The 19,111-nt window shown below is 43.2% G+C and overlaps 1 protein-coding gene across 1 annotated transcript in view; it reads left to right on the top strand.

Annotated features, from left to right (window-relative positions):
- The first annotated feature begins 1,223 nt into the window (after window positions 1–1,223).
- HEXA (hexosaminidase subunit alpha) overlaps window positions 1,224–19,111 on the top strand; it is a 33,281-nt gene continuing 15,393 nt past the window's right edge. Inside the window, exons 1-2 of the mRNA XM_053593489.1 lie at window positions 1,224–1,691; window positions 1,796–2,781. Coding sequence (XP_053449464.1) covers window positions 2,535–2,781 — 247 coding nt within the window. The 5' untranslated portion in view covers window positions 1,224–1,691; window positions 1,796–2,534. The remainder of the gene's footprint in view (window positions 1,692–1,795; window positions 2,782–19,111) is intronic.

Below are 19,111 nucleotides of genomic sequence, written 5' to 3'. Positions count from 1 at the left end.
TTGCTGTTGTAGTTGTAGTTGTTGTCGTTGTTTAGCAGGCCCGGGCAGGGGTTAAACCCACCACCCTGGGTGTATGTGGCCAGCACCCTAACCACTGAGCAAAGAGCTCTGAGCCTTTTTTTTTTTAGAGACAGAGTCTCATTTTGTTGCCTTTGGTAGAGTGCTATGGCATCATAGATCACAGCGACCTCAGACTTTTGGGCTCAAGTGATCCTCTTGCCTCTGGAGTAGCTGGGGTTACAGGTGCCCACCACAATGCCTGGCTATTTTTTAGAGACGGGGTCTCACTCTTACTTAGGCTGGTCCTGAACTTATGAGCTCAGGCAATCCACCCACCTCAGCCTCCCAGAGTGCTAGGATTATAGGCGTGAGCCACGGAGGCTGGCCTCATTCAACAACTTTCTAAGTACTTTTATTGATAACTTTCATGATCTATTTGGGTTCAGCTCCTTCATCGTGTGTTATTTTTAAGTAAAGAATTCCTCTACCCTGGTACATGTTGAGTATCACACAAAAGTGTGCCTTGACATATGCTCAGTCCTAGAACCCTACTTTAATCTGCTTTCACCTTGAATCTGCTTTCTGACCCCTCCTGAAACTATTGATCCTACAGGTCTGATTATGAACATGGTTCTTTTGACGATGCTGCTACGATTCTCTGCCTTGGGTAATATCTCCCCTGACTGGTAATGTCTGTCAGAGCTGATGAAAATTTAGATTTACACAATGGAGAAATTATTGTAAGAATACAAGCCTTCATGGCGGTGCCTGTGGCTCAGGGAGTAGGGTGCCAGTCCCATATGCCAGAGGTGGCAGGTTCAAACCCAGCCCCGGCCAAAAAACCACAAAAAAAAAAAAAAAAAAGAATACAAGCCTTCAGATCTGAAACTGTGAGATCTAATTTCTGCTCCCATTGCTAAAGCTCCAAAAGATTGAAGAAGTAATCAATCTTCTAAGAGAAATTTCTTGACCAATCACTGTTAAGTTACAAAAGTGAGAGACTGCTTCATTATCTGACCAAAACCATATATATATATATATCTGTAAACGTAACTACCATTAGTTACCTACAGCCTGAATATAAATTACCATGAATTTAAAAGTCCTTTATTTTTATCTACTTATTTATTTTTATTTCAGAGAAATATGAGGGTACAGATGATTAAGTTACAATCTTGGTTAGGTAAAGTCTCTGTCTTATTGTGTCCCACATCCAGGAAGTGTACCATATACCCTTACATTGTGCCTATTAAGTAGGAGCACACCAACCCAAGCCCTTTATTTTTGAAAAAGTTCGTTTTATTGATGCTTACATTTAATACTAAAATTTTATGACTTAAAAAATACTAGCCACATGAAGCATTATCAATAGCATTACTTTTGTGTTCGAGTCAGAGATTCGACCAGGTCTGATCTGTGGCATTCTCCTTGATCACGCTCCAAGTCTCTTTTCTGGATTTCCACTATTTCCTGGCTCTACTTCTCTCTTCCTTCTCCTGCTGTTGTCATTTAGACTCTCATCCTTCATCTCCAATTAAAAAAAAGGAAGGGGTGTCTCCTAACGGTTTTTTATCCATCCATGAGATTTAAAAGGAATTTTCTAAAACGCAAATCTTTGGGATGACTTTCAGTTGCCCACAGAATAAAGCCCTGACACTTGTACTTCCTAGCTAAGTCCCTGAGAAGACCAGGTTCAGGGCGGCGCCTGTGGCTCAAGGAGTAGGGCGCCGGTCCCATATGCCGGAGGTGGTGGGTTCAAACCCAGCCCCGGCCAAAGAAAAAAAAAGAAGACCAGGTTCATCTCTTTATTTCTGGGCATTATCCATCTTGCACCTACAGTCCAAGCAATATGCTACCACTTGTAGTAAATACACACCAGGGCATGTGGAGTTTTGTCTGGCGGGAAGAACAAATGACTAGGACATTTATAATGAATCATGAAAGCAAGAGTTGACACCAGAAAGCGCTAGAATAGGATGCCTCGAGCTTGCCGTCAAAGCACACATTTTTCCAGGGCTAAGTAGATCACATTTTAGTGATCTGTGGATCACCTCACCAACAGAATAGTTCAGACTACCTAATTCCAGTCTCTTCTTGCCTTACAGCATTTCACATCACAACGACTTGTGGTTTTAATTCTCAGTTTTTCTGCTTCTGAATTCGCCTCGGCCTGGGAAGAGGGCTGGAGAACTCTCCTCACCGCTCAAGATTCACTCTTCACTCTAGACGTGCTGCGTCTGGGAGACTTTTCTCTCCGGCCGCGCCCGCCGCGCCTCCCCACACTGCGCTTCTGCAGCCTGGTGGCTTTACGTCCCGGCGCGGCCGGCAGGGTGGCAGCGGGCCGTTACTCACCGCTCCCGCGGCCGCGGCGAAGTCCTGCACCAGGGCCGGCGCACAGTGGGAGCTCAGCCCCCAGGCCCGGAGGGAAAGGGCCGCCTCCGATCACGTGACCCGCCGATTGTCACGTGGGCGCCGGCTCACCTGACCAGGGTCTCACGTGGCCCAGCCGGCTGGGAGGAGGTGACCGGCGGGCCATGGCAGGCTCCAGACTTTGGTTTTCGCTGCTGCTGGCGGCAGCGTTCGCGGAGCGGGTGACGGCCCTCTGGCCCTGGCCTCAGTACATCCAGACCTCCGGCCGCCGCTATGTCCTCTATCCCAACAACTTCCAGTTCCAGTACCATCCCAGTTCGGCCGCGCAGCCCGGCTGCTCCGTCCTCGATGAGGCCTTCCAACGCTACCGCGACCTGCTCTTCGGTTCCGGGTCGTGGCCTCACTTAACAGGTGAGTCGGACCTGCTCCACCTGGTTCCCAAGCCCTGAGAGAGCCTCCCCTGGGACAACTCCCCAAGGCCTCCTGAGACGCCCTCATTATGGCTTCCCAGCCCTCTGATGATGTGCACACCACTTCCTTCTGCCTTTTTTCTCTAGCTGTCGACTCAGTCTCCCCAGTATGTTAGTCCTCTTCTTCCATTCACTCCTCCGAGCTGACTTCTGGGGCCAGATTTGTTTGGAATCCTTTCCTCGGGCTATGTTAGGTTTACATTCAAAAATACCCACTGTGGGACTTAACAACTCAATCAGGATATCAAATTATTGAAAATACTGCGCTGGCAGACAGCTAAGGTGATCCTTCTGACCATTTTTAAGGGAGGCAGAGTCCTAGTTGAGGCTGTGACTAGGGCTGGGTAGAGGAGACCAGAGAAAACACCCAAAATTGGTGAGAAAAAAATACAAGAACCTATGCATAATAACATAAAAGTGTCTTCCATAAGGAAATGAGTTTCCAGCAGCCACTTAGAAAGAAAGGGTAGATGTGTAATAATTAGTCAGGTCTAAGAAGGAGGAAGAAATACTTGAGCAGAAGCACCAAGGGTTTGTAAGTGAGCTCAAAGTTCAGGTCTGGTGTATGTGATGAGGGTGGGAACTGTGGAGTGATGGGATTGCTGAAGGCATAGAGGTGAAATGAGGAGTCAGGTGGGCTTTGGACATTGGCTTCATACAAAATGGAAGGAGCTAGCAGTTTTGCACAACTATGTAATAGTACGGAAAATTTCTTTTGAGGATAGTTATTCCTTGACAAATTTATGATTAAAGTCAGCAATGCAAAGGAATGAAATTCTACTTTATGGGCTTAAAATTAGGAGTTTTCTTAATAATATCCTGAAATCTACCTCTTTGGTTATATTGTCTTGTGGAGGGAAAGGCTTATTTACAATTGGGCCATATAATAATGTCATTTTGTATGATGTTTCAAGTGTGCTTAAACTACTTTCACAAAAGTTCTCATTTGATATATAGAATTCAAGCATTTAATTAAACAGATGGCATTGGGGAGTGACACATAATTTAGAGAAAGAAATAGAATCTTTGCATCCAGGTAAGATTCATTAGGCTGGAGAGGATAGAAGGTCTGCTGTTGAATGTGGTAGCTCACATATTCGAATCTTTCATGACAAGTAGTTGAATGCCTTACACAAGATTGGCACTCAGAATATGTTTATTTTGGTTAGAGAACAGTTGGAGCTTGGCTTATGCAGAAAGAGATCCTTCATTTAACTGGTACATAACAATCCTGGTGCTTGGTACTCTGGGGGTTACAAAAGAAATCTAAGATGTAGCCCCATGCTCTACACTTTAGCTGGGAAATTATGAAGCAGAAGAACACTATTATGAAATGCTCAAAAGATGAGGATATTTACTACTATTGTATAAATGAGGATAATTCCAATACTTACAAATTAAGCCGTCACCTCCATTGCTATAGTTTAATCAATTAAATAGGAATGGGATGCTATAAATTCTCTAATGAAAAAGATTTAGACTCAGGTTAGAAACTCAGTAAGATGTTTATTTGAATTTATTACTACCTTCCTGTGAATGAATTTGCATTATCAGTTGAGAGTTCTTGTCCATTGAGAGATAATGAAGGCTGGGTTGGGTGACCATTACCAAAGACTTACAAGTATTTTCTTTCTCTATTGTTCTTCCCTTTGGAATCTTCTTTTTGGTACATAAAATAGTTTCCTGTGCAGGATTTCAGGTGACTTTTGAGCTATAATTCTGTTTCTGCAGAAACAAGGAAAGGCCCAAACCATAGTATATTTCTGTTTTTTTATGTTTTGTTTTTTTGAGATAGAGTCTCTCACTTCGTCACCCTGGGTAGAGTGCTGTGGCATCATAGTTCATAGCAACCTCAAACTCTTAGGCTTAAGATGGGGTCTCATGCTTGCTCAGGCTGGTCTTAAACTCCTGAGCTCAAGCAATTCACCCTTCTTGACCTCCCAGAGTGCTAGGATTACAGGCCAGAATATATTTCTTTATGGTCAAATTTTAGTAAAGAAAGCAACATATGCAAGTTATGTGTTAGATAACTAACATTTCTATCCCCTTTCTCCAAATAACTTATTTGTAGGCTCTGGGCTAATGTTTTTCTGAACCTGGAACTCTATGGAATTCATACTTTCCTTCTCTGACAAACAAGTCTGGTATTGTGATTCAATTCTATTTTGAATCCACCTTCAAAGGATTAGCCATAGTCCAGCAGCTGCTTACATGGTCTGTGGAGGTGTTTGGTATTTGCCATCTGTCTTTGTCATTGAGAGGGTATGTGTGGCGTGTTGTTGAACTTGTTAAATGGAATTATTTTGGTTCTAAAAACTTGAATGAAATTAGTTCTCTGATTATTAAGACACATCCTGTTTGCAAATTAAAGACTTGATAATTTGGAATGGCACCATCTGATGTTGTCCAGATACTAACTTGATATCTGGAGCATGGTGTTTGATGGAGCTGATAAAGCCTGAATTTTCCAGGTAAAATGGTTAAGTCTAATCATGCCATTTGTCTGTGTTCTTCTTTTCTTTTCCTGAAATTAGTTGGTTGAAGCTGTGGTACGGTTATGGTAAGGTATGGTAAGTTTCCCATCATGGTCTGATTTTCACATGTGAGAGAGAATACCCAAGAATAGTGAGGTCTAGGAGAACAGGTCTTCTCAAGGAGACCACAAGGGTACATCTGCAGGATCCTTTCCATGGTGACTCAGCTTTTGGGAATTTGTAAACTTAACTTCCTGGAACTTGGAAATTTCCACTTCTGTGAAATCTTGTAATTCTGTGGGCGCTGAATAGAATCTCCTGCTTAATTTAAACTGGCCAATGAAAAAGGTACCAATGGGTTGGAACTTTTTGACTAGAGGTAAAAAGGGAAAGACCAAGGCAGTCGGGGAGTGCGGCCATTTGAAATTCTTCTATGCCATAAACTCCTGACCGGTGAAGAAAGCCCTTCCTCTTATAAACATGGTATTTGGATGCTTTCTCTCCAGTGGATCTTGTCTTCCTGCAACACACGCATCCCTTTTAGTTACTCAGGATGCCATGATCCCAGAACTGAATAATCCCTATTCCCTTCTCTTTCATTCTATAATGGAAATAAGATTATTATGAGTATCTGGATCCTTTTGCAGCCATTGTCAATATTTGATTTCCTCATCCTCAGATATTAAACAAGTGACTAAGTTAATAAATGGCATAGTTCATTATAATCTGAATCTTTTAAAATATCTCCTTTGTCCATTCCTTCTATGCTTTGCCTGAGCATCAATATTTAGTAACTATTTGTTAGATATATTAACAATAAAGGAGCCGGGCGTTGTGGCGGGCACCTGTAGTCCCAGCTGCTCAGGAGGCTGAGGCAAGAGAATCACGTAAGCCCAGGAGTTAGAGGTTGCTGTGAGCTGTGTGATGTCATGGCACTCTACCAAGGGCGGTACAGTGAGACTCTGTCTCTACAAAAAAAAAAAAAACAATAAAGGGCCACTTTGTATAAAAATTTGTAAGAAGGTATTATGGTTTTGATTTATTTCTAAGGTCATCAAAAAGGAGATGATTTGCAGGTTTTCACTTAGGATTATTATTCCTTTCAGATTTCAAATTTGGAACATAAGTATGTGACTCCAGTGAGAGGAGGCTCACCCTATAATGTGGTCCCAACTATTATTCCCAACTCATGCTGCTCTTGACTCATCACAGAATTGGAGATGCTGCAAGAGAGAAACAGACAAAGCCAGACAAGTGGACTGGGGAAATAGAGTGATGCTGATGAGTTCTCTCCATTCTCACGGGCCTAGAGGCTAAGGACACTTTCCTTTCCCACAGCAAGGACGAGGCATATTTCTCCCAAACACTTGGTTGCCAGTGAGGTTATTGTTTTCAAAGCCATGAAGAAGAAAAAGTTGGAAGAAAGTTTTGGAATAGAATTATTTTTTTCTTGTGAATGGGCCATATAGAAAAAGGACAGATATATAAGGTGAATATGTTGTCTCTGGAAAGGACATAGGTAGCAGGAGCATGGTTTTCAGCTGAGGGGTAAAATAATTGTTGTATGTCATTTTGAATGCCAAATCCTGGATTAGTTTGGCCCACAGTCTTCAACCAGCCTGTCTTCTCACAGCCATTTTTTTCCTTACTACCTAAATCATAATGCTTTTCCAATAGCCCTAAGCCTAAGAAGCTCAGTTTGATCAAGGTGTATGTGGGTAGTCTGGAGGCCTGCTTTATGAAAAATGTGAGTCTTATTTTTTTTGAGGTACAGTTACTCCCCTATCTTAGATATTCTGCTTAAACACTGTAAGTTACAGGATTTAGCAACATGATTTATTCAGGAGTCCACCAGACATGTTTATAAATCTCTTGCTTAACTATATGCCCTCAGGATAATTGCTTAATTTCCTAGCTGTTGTTGCTGTTTTTTTTTTTTTTAATTTGCCTACATTCCAGGCATTTTTTTTTTTTTTTTTTTTGAGACAGAGTCTCACTATGTCGTCCTCTGTAGAGTGCTTTGGCATCCCAGCTCCCAGCAACCTCAAACTCTTGGGCTTAAGCAATTCTCTTGCCTCAGCCTCCCAAGTAGCTGGGACTACAGGCGCCCGCCACAGTGCCTGGCTATTTTTTTGTTGTAGTGTTGCAGGAAGATGAGGCCCAATGGAGAGAAAGAGCACCCAAATGCTATGTTTATAAGAGGAAGGTCTTTATTTCAGCTGGCGGAACTCATGGCACAGAATTTGAAATGGCACACTCCCGCACTCCCGGAATGACTGGGTCTTTCTCTTATCTCCAGTCTCAAAAAGTTCCAACCCACAGGTAACATTTTCATTGGTCAGTTTGAATCTAGCGAGAGATGCCTGTTCCAGCCCCCACAGAAATACAGGATTTCACGGAAGTGGAAATTTCCAAGCCTTAGGAAGTTAAGTCTACAAATTCTCAAGAGCTGAGTCACCATGGAGACGACCCTGCAGGTGTATCCTTATGGTCTCGTTGAGAAGACCTGTTCTCCTGGACCTCACCCTTCTTGGGTATCTTCTCTCAGTAGTTGTCATTGTTGTTTAGCAGGCCAGGCCAGGTTCGAACCCACCAGGCCCAGTGTATGTGGCTGGCGCCCTAACCACTGAGCTTCGGGCGCTGAGCCACATTCCAAGCATTTCTGAGGATAACAAGAAAATAATAATGTCTTTGCAGTCTTTGAAAGCTGATACTATACACATACAATAGTCAAGAGAACTTGGTGATTTTTTTTTTTTTTTTTTTTGTAGAGACAGAGTTTCACTTTATGGCCCTCGGTAGAGTGCCGTGGCCTCACACAGCTCACAGCAACCTCCAACTCCTGGGCTTAAGCGATTCTCTTGCCTCAGCCTCCCGAGTAGCTGGGACTACAGGCGCCCGCCACAACGCCCGGCTATTTTTTGGTTGCAATTTGGCCGGGGCCGGGTTTGAACTCGCCACCCTCGGTATATGGGGCTGGCGCCTTACCGACTGAGCCACAGGCGCCACCTGAACTTGGTGATTTTAAAAATAAAATAAAAAGTAATACAGTTGGTGATGAGATCCCCTTCGTTCCATTTCCTTCCACCCCACCTCCTTAACCCCGAACAGAAGAATGAAGCAAAGCCTTGGAGGGTTTTTTGCCAGTTGATACCTTTTTTTTTTTTGAAACAGAGCCTCAAGCTGTCACCCTGGTAGAGTGCTATGACATCACAGCTCACAGCAACCTCCAACTCCTGGGCTAAAGCGATTCTCTTGCCTCAGCCTCCCAAGTAGCTGGGACTACAGGCACCCACAATGCCCAGCCATTTTTGGGTTGTAGTTGTCATTCTGTTTGGCAGGCCTGGGCTGGATTCCAACCTGCCAGCTCTGGTGTATGTGGTTGGTGCCTTAGCCACTTGAGCTACAGGTGCCGAGCCTGCCAGTTGATATCTTACTGATTTGTGTTATTTTGTTTGTTTTTAACAGCAGGTGTGAGTTTTTTTAGCTGCACACTTCATGCTAGGGCGTTTTGTCAATTGCTTAGCTGGCTAAAGGCATAAGCTTCATTTTAGTCTCTTTCCTGTTGATTATACATGAGGAAAGGAATTTTCCTGCCTAACCAGTACTTCTGTTATTAATAGAAATGAAAGAGGTCCCTCTTATGTTTCTGCATTTTCATTAGTTTCCTCTACTGACTGTGCAAATAGGTGATAGCGTGGAGTCAATTTGCATCATCCTCAAGAGGTTTAGCCAGTTTGATGAGATGTTTTCTTCCACCTTTTGGGCCCACTGTCAAAGTCAACTGAAGAGAGGAGTTTGGGTATGAAGAGGTCAGAAAGGTATGTATGTGAAGTGTTTTCAGAGATGTGATCTCTCCCTCAAGGTTTATAGGCCTACAGTCCATTGCAGTCTGAAATGGGTCAGATTTTCTTTTCTATTCCTGGCTGTAGGGAATACAACTCATTTTCAGGAACTTCAGGCTTCTCTCTTCATGTTCTTTGTTTCTGTTTTAAGCTGTGGCATTGCTTAAGCTTCCTGGCCATGCACTCAGCCCTGATCCCCAGCCAACAGTGGCGTACTGTTGTGTCCATGTTGTGAGATTGTTTGGGCTTGGGTGTGGTGGAGAGTTCTGCCTGTACAAGTGTATGCTCAACCACGGGAAGTTTGGGTGCTTGTCCCCTCAGATGTCAGTCAGTAGCCTTCTCCTTCTTTTGTAAAGCTCTTGGGATTGGGTGATGGGGGAAATGTACCAGGTACACATGTTATGGAGGAAAAGTTTAGTTATGATACCATTCAACCTTGTCCTGGCAGTAAGTAGCACTGGGATCCTCCATTAGAGGCTTTGTTATTTCGAGTGGGGCTGTACCCTAGACTGGGGCAGATTGAGAGTTCCAAGCCTTTTTACACATTGAGTATCAGCCTGTTTACCATACAGGGTGGCATCATACAATAGTGGCGCCTTCAGTCTCCCCCTGAAGCTTTATGGCTTTCATGGTCTTAGGAAGCTCTTCAAAAGCCCTTCTGGGCCGCTGCTTCTATGGTGTGGTTATGCCACAAGGTACCCTGCCCCAGGGCTACTCCAGCCATATGATTGGATGGAAGTTTCTTGACAGAACTGACCTTTTGGGAAAAGGGAAGTAGAGAATGGAAAGAAACTAGTATTTACTGAGTCTGCCATTTGGTGTTTATTGTGCCCCTCAGTCTTCATAACAGATCTTTGAGGTCAGTGTTAGCCCCATCTTTTAGAACTGCAGCTCATAGAGGCTAAGTAATATGCCCAGGGTTAAACAGCTAGTAGTGGTAGAGCAGAAATGCCTGGAAGGTCTACAAAGATTTTGCTCTTTTCACTATACATCCTTGGGGTGCACTCATAAATATCTTTATGCAGCCAGTTAGTAATTTGGAAAACCACTGGCCTCTGGTAGGATTAAGTTTTGGTCACACCTTATAGTGTTAATTACTTCAAATGAGTAATAACGTCATTGTCTAATCGCTTGTTCGTTGGCATTCAGGTTATGAATATTTTGATCCTTGGTTCATTGTTTCAGATTCCAGTAGTGTTTCTGCCTGCCTTTCATCCATCCATCTTTAGTCCCTGGAAGTGGGGATACAGACCACAAGTGTCGTTTTCTTCAGTGATAATTGAAGTGCCAGATGCTTTGAGAGTGTAGAAGAGGAACACCTGACCCAAGTGTGTAGGAGTTGGGAGGGTGTGAGGATACATATTGAAAAGGCTTTCATAGAGAGCTGTTTAATCAGATCTAAAAACAGGAGTTTGTGGAGATAGAGGTAGTATTCCACATAGAAAGAAGGCATGTAAGAAACTCCTTTAGGCAAGAATCCTTCTTGCCATAGTCAAGAATCTCAAGGTCACTGTGGATGAAGTACACAATTCTAGGGAGGGTCAGCTATGATGCCACAGCACTCTACCCAGAGCGACAGAGTGAAACTCTGTCTCAAAAAGAAAATGAGAAAGAGAGAGAAACTAAGAGATTAAGAGTGAGAATCATAAACAGTTAAGTTTGATTTTGGAAGTATTGCATATGGGGTATCTGGCAAACAGTTATACAGTACTAAACCTTGGGAGAATGGCTCTGGGCATGACAGCAGGTGCCTATGGTCCCAGCTGCTCAGGAGGCTGTGGCAGGAGGATCATGTGAGCCCAGGAGTTTGAGGCCAGCCTGGGCAACATAGCAAGACCTCGTCTCTAAAAAGAGAAAGGAGATGGCACCTGTAGCTCAAGCAGCTAAGGCGCCCGCCACATACACCAGAGCTGGCGGGTTTGAATCAGGCCTGGCAAACAATGACAACTACAAGCAAAAAATGACTGGGCGTTGTGGTGGACACCTGTAGTCCCAGCTGCCGGGAAGCTGAGGCAGGAGAATCTCTCTCTTTTTTTTTTTTTTTTTGGCAGGAGAATCTTATTAAACCCAGGAGATGGAGGTTGCTGTGAGCTGTGATGCCATGGCACTCTACTGAGGGCGAGAAATAGAAAGAGGAAGGAAGGGTAGGGAGGAAAGAAAAGAGAGAAAGCTGGGGAGGATAAGTTTGCACACTTCACAGGACTAGAAGGTCCAAAAGGTGATCATGGGAAGAAGGTCAAAGAGGAGGAGAGTACTGTAGATAAATGCTAAGCCAGCACGTGGGTTATTTCTTCCTGCATGTTGAAATCATCTAGGATGTTAGTCTTGGTGGGGGAGAGAAAGACTGGGTACCAAGATCCACAGTGTTGAGTAATTAAGAAGTAACCAAGAGGTTGCAGAGTGTTGTGACAGGAGAGAGTCAAGATTTAACAGCTAGGGCAGCACCTGTGGCTCAAAGGAGTAGGGTGCTGACCCCATATGCCAGAGGTGGTGGGTTCAAGCCCAGCCCTGGCCAAAAACTGCAAAAAAAAAAAAAAAAAGATTTAACAGCTAGATGGCATGAGCCACAGAAGAGAGGTGTTTTTTTTTTTTTCATGTGATGGTAATGGAGTGGATGGCTGAGAAGCAGCCCCATATTCTCAACCCTAGGATATGTGAAGGCACTAAGGAGGTTGTAGGGGAAGTGGTGTGTGGTGTTCCCGGGGAGGGCAGGCTTGTCGGGGTCAAGTAGAAGAGGCCGAGGATGTTGGTTGTTAAGTAACCGTGCAACAAAATTTCAGGAATGGGTGGTGTCTCGTATAGGTGGTCTGGGGAAGAAGAGGAAACAACATTTATAGGAATGGAGGAAAGGTGGGACCAGAAATGAGCAGAAGCATTTATGTAAATATGATAGAGGTATGATGGTTAGGTTTCCCTGAATATAAGATTGCCAAGAAAATAAGTTCCAGAGATAAGGAAGAGTTCAGATGTGCCTCAGAATTTAATATGTGACAAAGGAAGCATTTTTGATCAAAAGTGAAAAGATATAATAGTCAATAAATAAGGAAGATGTTATCCATTTGGAAAAAATTAAATTCTTATATCAAATACAAAAGTCAACTCCAGGTAGGTTAAAGATTAAAGATAAAAGACATACTGTGACAGTATTAGAAGGAAACAGGGGAGACTATTCTTACAATTCTAGGTGTAGAAGAGGCCTTTCTAAGCAAACAAAGGAAATATAAAAGAAAAGGCTAACAGACTTACCTACATAAAAATTAAAGCAAAAGAAACTATAAGGTCAAAAAATAAAGGACAAAATGGGGTAAATATTTGCAGCCTTAAAAGACAAGATTAAAATATAGAAAGAGCTCCACAAATCAATAAAAGAAAATGAACTAAAAAACGTGCAAAGAATATGCCTGGTAAGTTCAAAGCAATGCTTAAATTTAGTCATTATTAAAGAAATGCAAATTGAAACAATGTTTTTTTGATTTTTTTTTTTTTTTTTTTTACCAGGCTGGCAACGATGAGAAAGAATTGAGACAGTCTAGGTTTGAAGGAAGTGAAGAGATGGGCCCATGTATGTGGTTTTGGGTATAAATTAGTACAATTAACCTGGAAGAGCAAATTGGCAGTATCATCAAAACAAACAATTTTCATATCTTTAGCTCTACATTTCTAAGAATTCATCCTATAGAAATTTTTCAAAACTGCGCCGGGCGCAGTGGCTCATTCCTGTAATCCTAGCACTCTGGGAGGCCAAGGTGGGTGGATTGCCTGAGCTTAAAGGTTCGACACCAGCCTTAGCAAGAGCAAGACCCTGGTCTCTAAAAATAGCTGGGCATTGTAGCAGGCTCCTATACTCCCAGCTATTTGGGAGGCTGAGACAAGAGAATCACTTGAGCCCAAGAGTTTGAGGTTGGTGTGAGCTATGACGCCACAGAAAATTTTCAAAACTGCTAAAAATTATAAATACACATATACATAGACAAGAATTTTTGTTTTCTAGAGTATTGTTTATAGTATTAAAAACTTAGAGGCTGGGTATAATGGCTCAAGCCTGTAATGTTAGCACTCTGAGAGGCCGAGGTAGGAGGATTTCTTGAAGCCAGGAGTTTTGAGACCAGCCTGAGCAAGAGTGATACTCAATCTCTACAAAAATAAAAAAATTAGCTGGGTGTGGTGGGATGTGCCTGTAGTCCCAGCTACTCAGGAGGCTGAGGCAGGAGGATCACTTGAATTCAGGTCGTGGAGGTTGCTATGAGATGATGGTGCTGCACTTTCACCCAAGTGAGAGCCTGTCTTGAAAAACAAAACAAAATAACATAGAAACATTACCAAATGTCCACGATCAGGAGAGAAGTTAGATAAGGTATTCCATCAATGGAATTCTATTCAACTCTTAGAGTAATAATGTATACCTGTATGTATTAACATTAAAAGATCTTGGGCGGCGCCTGTGGCTCAAGGAGTAGGGCGCCGGTCCCATATGCAGAGGTGGCGGGTTCAAACCCAGCCCCGGCAAAAAAATCACAAAAAACAAACAAACAAAAAAAACATTAAAAAAATCTTAAACTCGGGCAGCACCTGTGGCTCAGTCGGTAAGGCGCCGGCCCCATATACCGAGGGTGACGGGTTCAAACCCGGCCCCGGTCAAACTGCAACCAAAAAATAGCCTGGCGTTGTGGCGGGCGCCTGTAGTCCCAGCTACTTGGGAGGCTGAGGCAGGAGAATTGCTTAAGCCCAGGAGTTGGAGGTTACTGTGAGCTGTGTGAGGCCACGGCACTCCACCGAGGGCCATAAAGTGAGACTCTGTCTCTACAAAAAAAAAAAAATCTTAAACTCAGTTTGGTTAAGGGGAGAAAAGGTACAAATTAATAGTATTAGGATTGCATTTTTACTTTAAAAATTAATAAAAAAGAATTGGAAGAGTGTGCAAAATGTTAACATATAACAAATTTATCTCATGGCCCTAGAATTTTTATGGAGATATTCTCTTTCCAGTGGGAGTGGAGATGGGGGAAATGATCAGGTTTTTAAAGGGAAAAAAGAAAACTTTTAACTACAAACTTTACAGAAAAACAGATGGGAATGGAGGGAACATTCAGTATTCATCTGTGGGTTGCAGAGAGTAGCACTTCTGAGTAGGTATTAGCACCTTCTGAAGAGTGAAGACTCTTGGGACTCGTGAGAGGAGGCGCCATGGTCTAGACTGAATTGGGCAGCGCTGAGGAGAGGCCCAGGTGCAAGAGAGTTGCATTCTCACACTCCCACTTTACTGGGATAAGAATATTGGGCGGCGCCTGTGGCTCAGTGAGTAGGGCGCCAGCCCCATATGCCGAGGGTGGCGGGTTCAAACCCAGCCCCGGCCAAACTGCAACCAAAAAATAGCCGGGCGTTGTGGCGGGCGCCTGTAGTCCCAGCTGCTCGGGAGGCTGAGGCAAGAGAATCGCGTGAGCCCAAGAGTTAGAGGTTGCTGTGAGCCGTGTGACGCCACGGCACTCTACCCGAGGGTGGTACAGTGAGACTCTGTCTCTACAAAAAAAAATATATATATATATTGATGGGGTGGCCTTGCCTCCTAGCCACACCAGTGCACTTCCCAGGCTTGGGATACCTTCTTTCCTCCAGGTAGCTTGGTAAACACCAATTAAGGGTTAAGGATCCTACTCAGAGGTGCCCTCAAATGCTTAAGCCTCCCTCTCTTTCTGGAGGTGATTATAATTTCTACTGTAGCCATTATCACACTGTTTTGTAATTATTATTTGTATTTGTCTCTCCCCCTAGACTGTGAGCTCCTCAAGGGCAGGGACCAGGGCTTGTTTTTCTTTTTAACTGCCCTAGCACCTAGCACAGTTCCTGATGCACAGTAAGTGCTCCTTATATCTTGGTTGAAGTGAAGAAGTGAGTGGAAAATGAATGATTTCAAGGGCTTTCATTAGGCTGAGTATGGGGAGATGTAACCCGGATCTGCTGAACACAAAGGGGTAGAGAGCAGACTGGGCGTGGGAACAAACTATGGCATAGCCTAGGAGCGCCATGTACCAGGGCACATGGGGTACCAGGCAGACACTACAGAGTGGGGAGGTGGCAAAGGCTGGATTGACTTTATCTTAGTTTCCAATCCAAAAACCAAAGCAAATGCCACTTTAGGACCAAAACCAGTGTGTTTTCTCCAGGCTGCTTGGATTCTATGAATGAAATACATTGGGATCGTAGAAATGTTTTGATTCGGGGGAACAGGGTGGGTGGAGGAGAAGCTGTTGTGTGCTGAGATAAAGATTTGTAGATTCTAGGTATGCTAATATAGCCGTGAGTCCCCCTTCCAGAGAAGTAGAAAGACCTAAATCTTCGGATGTATGGATCTAGAGGTCTTCAGAGCTGTCTGAAAAGCACCTTGGAGGCCAAGGCAGGAGGAATGCTTGAGCTTAGGAGTTCGAGACCAGACTAAGCAAGAGCAAGACACAACCCACCCACCCCCACCCTGGTCTCTACTAAAAATAGAAAAATTAGCTGGGCATCATGACGGGCACCTGTAGTCCCAGCTGCTCTGGAGCTGAGGCAGGAGGATCCCTTGAACCCAAGGGTTTGAGGTTGTTGTGAACTAGGCTGACGCTACTGTATTCTAGCCCAGACAGCAGAGTGAGACTCTGTCTCAAAAAAAAAAAGAAAGGAAAAGGCACTTGCTGTAACTCTGGGCATCTTCTTAGCGCCCCTCCCACCCTGGTCTCAGATCTTCAGAAATTCTAGGTTTGGGTGTATAAAAGTAATTTCTACATAAAGTACTTGCCATTTATGCCTAATTACCATATAGCACAATCATTATGCATACATAGCATTAAATGTGCCTTTTTTTAATTCCAGCATCATTCATTTTTTCAGCAAACATTTATTGAATGACTACCGTGTGTCAGGCACTGGGAATACAAAGACACAGATTGGTCCCTGCTGTTGAGGAACTCACAGCCTAGGTGAGGAGATAGACTAATAAACAGCATATATTAAGATAAGTGTTGTGAAAAATGTATGTATACATTGCTTTATGATCATATAGGAGGTTCATATAGTAGGAAAGGGTGGGGGAAAGACAGAAACGTTTTATAAAAGGAAAACCAGAGCTATTTCTTAATCAGGAAAGATGTGGAGGGAATGCAAAGTTTGTTTCAATTGGAGGAAGCAGTATGTGTAAAAAAAGTATGGAGAAAATGTGGCATTTTCAGGGTTCTGTAAAGAGTTCGTTATTCTGTTGTGAGAGTTCCTGCACAGGAGCAGAGGACATGTGTTTTTTACGATCATCCAGTGGATTCTGTACTTTATCTGAAAGCTATGGGGAGGTGTTGAAGGATTTTAAGCAAAGATTTTTATGATCTGATCTTCCTATTAAAAGATCACAAAGGAAAGTAACTTGAAATGAGGCAAGGAAAGACCATCTAGGGGATTTTTTTGTAGTCATCCAGGGGAGAAATTACAAGAGGCTGAGGCTTTGGCCCAGTGGGGGTGGAAAAACGACAATGTGTTAAGAGATAATAAGGATTTTGTAATCCTAAGACTTTTAAAAAATCTTTTTGCTCTTGTAATCTCAGTACTTAGCACAGTGTTTAACACATAGCAGTCTGTAAATACCATTTTGAATAAATGAGTTTGAGATCTACTCAGTTTGATGAAAAGTGTGTGAGAAGAAGGAGGTTTCTGGTCTAGTTATTAATGTGAGAGAGAGGGTCAGCCTGGAAGAGCATGAATGAAGAGTTAATTCAGGTTTGTGTTTGAGACATCTGAGCAAAGGTATGCAAGTTCAGAGCTCCAGAAGAAGGGCTGGCATAGAACGATAGATTTAGAAGTCATCAACCTGCTGTAGGAGTGGACGGCATTGTCCAGGGAAAGTGTAAGTGGGGAGAAAAAGAGAAGTTTGGAACCTTGGAGACCCTGGAGAACACCAGCATGTTGAGGCAGGCGGAGGAAAAGTAGAGTGGGCAATGTACTCAAGGAATTAGAAGGAAAACCAAGAGTTTTCTTCAAAGAATACTTCCTAAGTTAAGTTACTTTCAAGAAAGATAGGCATGTCTGATGCTGCCAAGAGGTTCCAGAAGGAGTGACTGGTTTCTAAAATAGTAGCTCTCTAATAGCATGGGTTTTTGTCTGTTTTGCTCACTGCTGTATCCTGAGCCCTTAGAAACACCCTGGTCATAGTAACCATTTAGTAAATAACTATTGAATGAATGAACTGGAAAGGATTCCTTGAATCTTCTTAGAGAACCATGGGACTTTGATGAATTCATTTCGGAGGAGAGATGATGGAGGAAGCCAGATTGTAGTGGATTGAGGGATAGGTTGCCAGGAAGTGGCTACAAAGAGAGGATCTAGGATGGCCAACTCCATGAGCACTTCCCATGCTCTCGGCACTGAACTAAGTGCTTTACCTGGATTCACTTGTTGAATCTTCTCAGTAGCCAATCAAATAGGTTCCCATTTTACAGATGAGGAAACTGCAGCTCAAGAAAGGATAAATAACTCAGCCAGGGTCCCACAGCTAGGAAGCATTAAAACCAAGATTTGAATCTGAATCCGAATCCAGGTCTTTCTGCCCTCAAGATTCAGTGCTTTTGCTACCCAGGTCACATTTCCTCTACAGTTTCTTTGTGACAGCAGGCAAAATAAAGAATGAATGTTTGAGATGACATGCAGTTGAGAGGAAGATGGCAAACATTTTAATGCTAATGGGAAGGAATCAGTAGAAAGAAACAATTTGAAGACTTTGGAGAAAAGGGAGGTAATTCGTGCAAGAGGAGACTGAGGAGAGATCCAAAGCACAGCTGAAAGGAAACGCCTTCCATCAAGATGCGGGTGGGAAAAGTCAAGACAGGAATTTGTTGCAAACATTTTTGTTAGTGGGGAGAGGAGAAGAAAGTAGGGGTGGATGAGAATTCTTTCTGCAGACAGTAAAGGGCAGTAGTGATCAGGTATAGACTTGAGGAAAATAGCTGTTGGAGAAAATAGAAAAAAGTGATGGTGGAGATGGAAGATTTTCAGGGCAGCATCGGGGGCCCTGCCAAGATGAGAGACCATGATTTTAAAGTGGCCCCATCCCGCTGTGCTGATTTTTCTTCTTTCAATAGGGCACAGTAACCAGGGTCAGGGTCACAAGAAGGCAGATGTCAGATTGATCCAGGGTTTAAGGTGTTGTCCACTGGATATAACAGAAGAAGAGAGACAGGTTCTTGAGAGTATGGCTAGAGTGTGTTTGAGTGATGGACACCATCTCAAGGCCAGCAGGGAAGGAAGGGAGAGGGCTAAAAACAGAAGGGAAACAGTACTAGAGTCTGGAGAAAGTTCCACAGTAGGACTTGGTAGGAAGCAGGGCCTTGTTCTGAGAATTCCATTTCCAGAGATGACCTGTCTCTGATGAATAAGGCAAAATTACACTAAAAAGGAACTGCAAGGGTAGAAAACTAATAGTGACATTGTCTCTTTACTGAGGGACTAAGGAAGGATGCTGGAGATACTTTTATTATAAACACTCTGTTCTGTTTAAATTTTTTCAATTAGTATGTATACTACTTTTTTATTATGTTTTTTTAATTTTAAGTTTTTGTTTTTGAGACAAGAGTCTGATTCTGTTGCCCTCAGTAAAGTGCTATGGCGTCATAGCTCACAGCAATCTCAAACTCATGGGCTCAAGATATCCTCTTGCCTCAGCCCTCCAAGTAGTTGGGACTATAGGCACCTGCCACAATGCCTGGCTAGTTTTTAGAGATAGAGTCTCACTCTTTCTCAGGCTGGTCTTGAACTCCCTAGCTCAGGTGATCCACCCCACTCGGCCTCCCAAAGTGCTAGGATTACAGGCATGAGTCACCACGCCCAGCCTGTACTACTTTTTTAATTAAAAAAAAAAAAAAAATACAAACTTCTGAATAAACCCAGGTTTATTCAGAGTAAGTTTATATGAAAGGGGGTATATGAGTGGCCTGCAGTG

Source organism: Nycticebus coucang, chromosome 6, assembly GCF_027406575.1.
Source record: "Nycticebus coucang isolate mNycCou1 chromosome 6, mNycCou1.pri, whole genome shotgun sequence".
Lineage (NCBI taxonomy): Eukaryota > Metazoa > Chordata > Mammalia > Primates > Lorisidae > Nycticebus > Nycticebus coucang.
The sequence above is the reverse complement of the archived record's forward strand: the minus strand, read 5'-3'. Positions and strand labels throughout refer to the sequence as shown.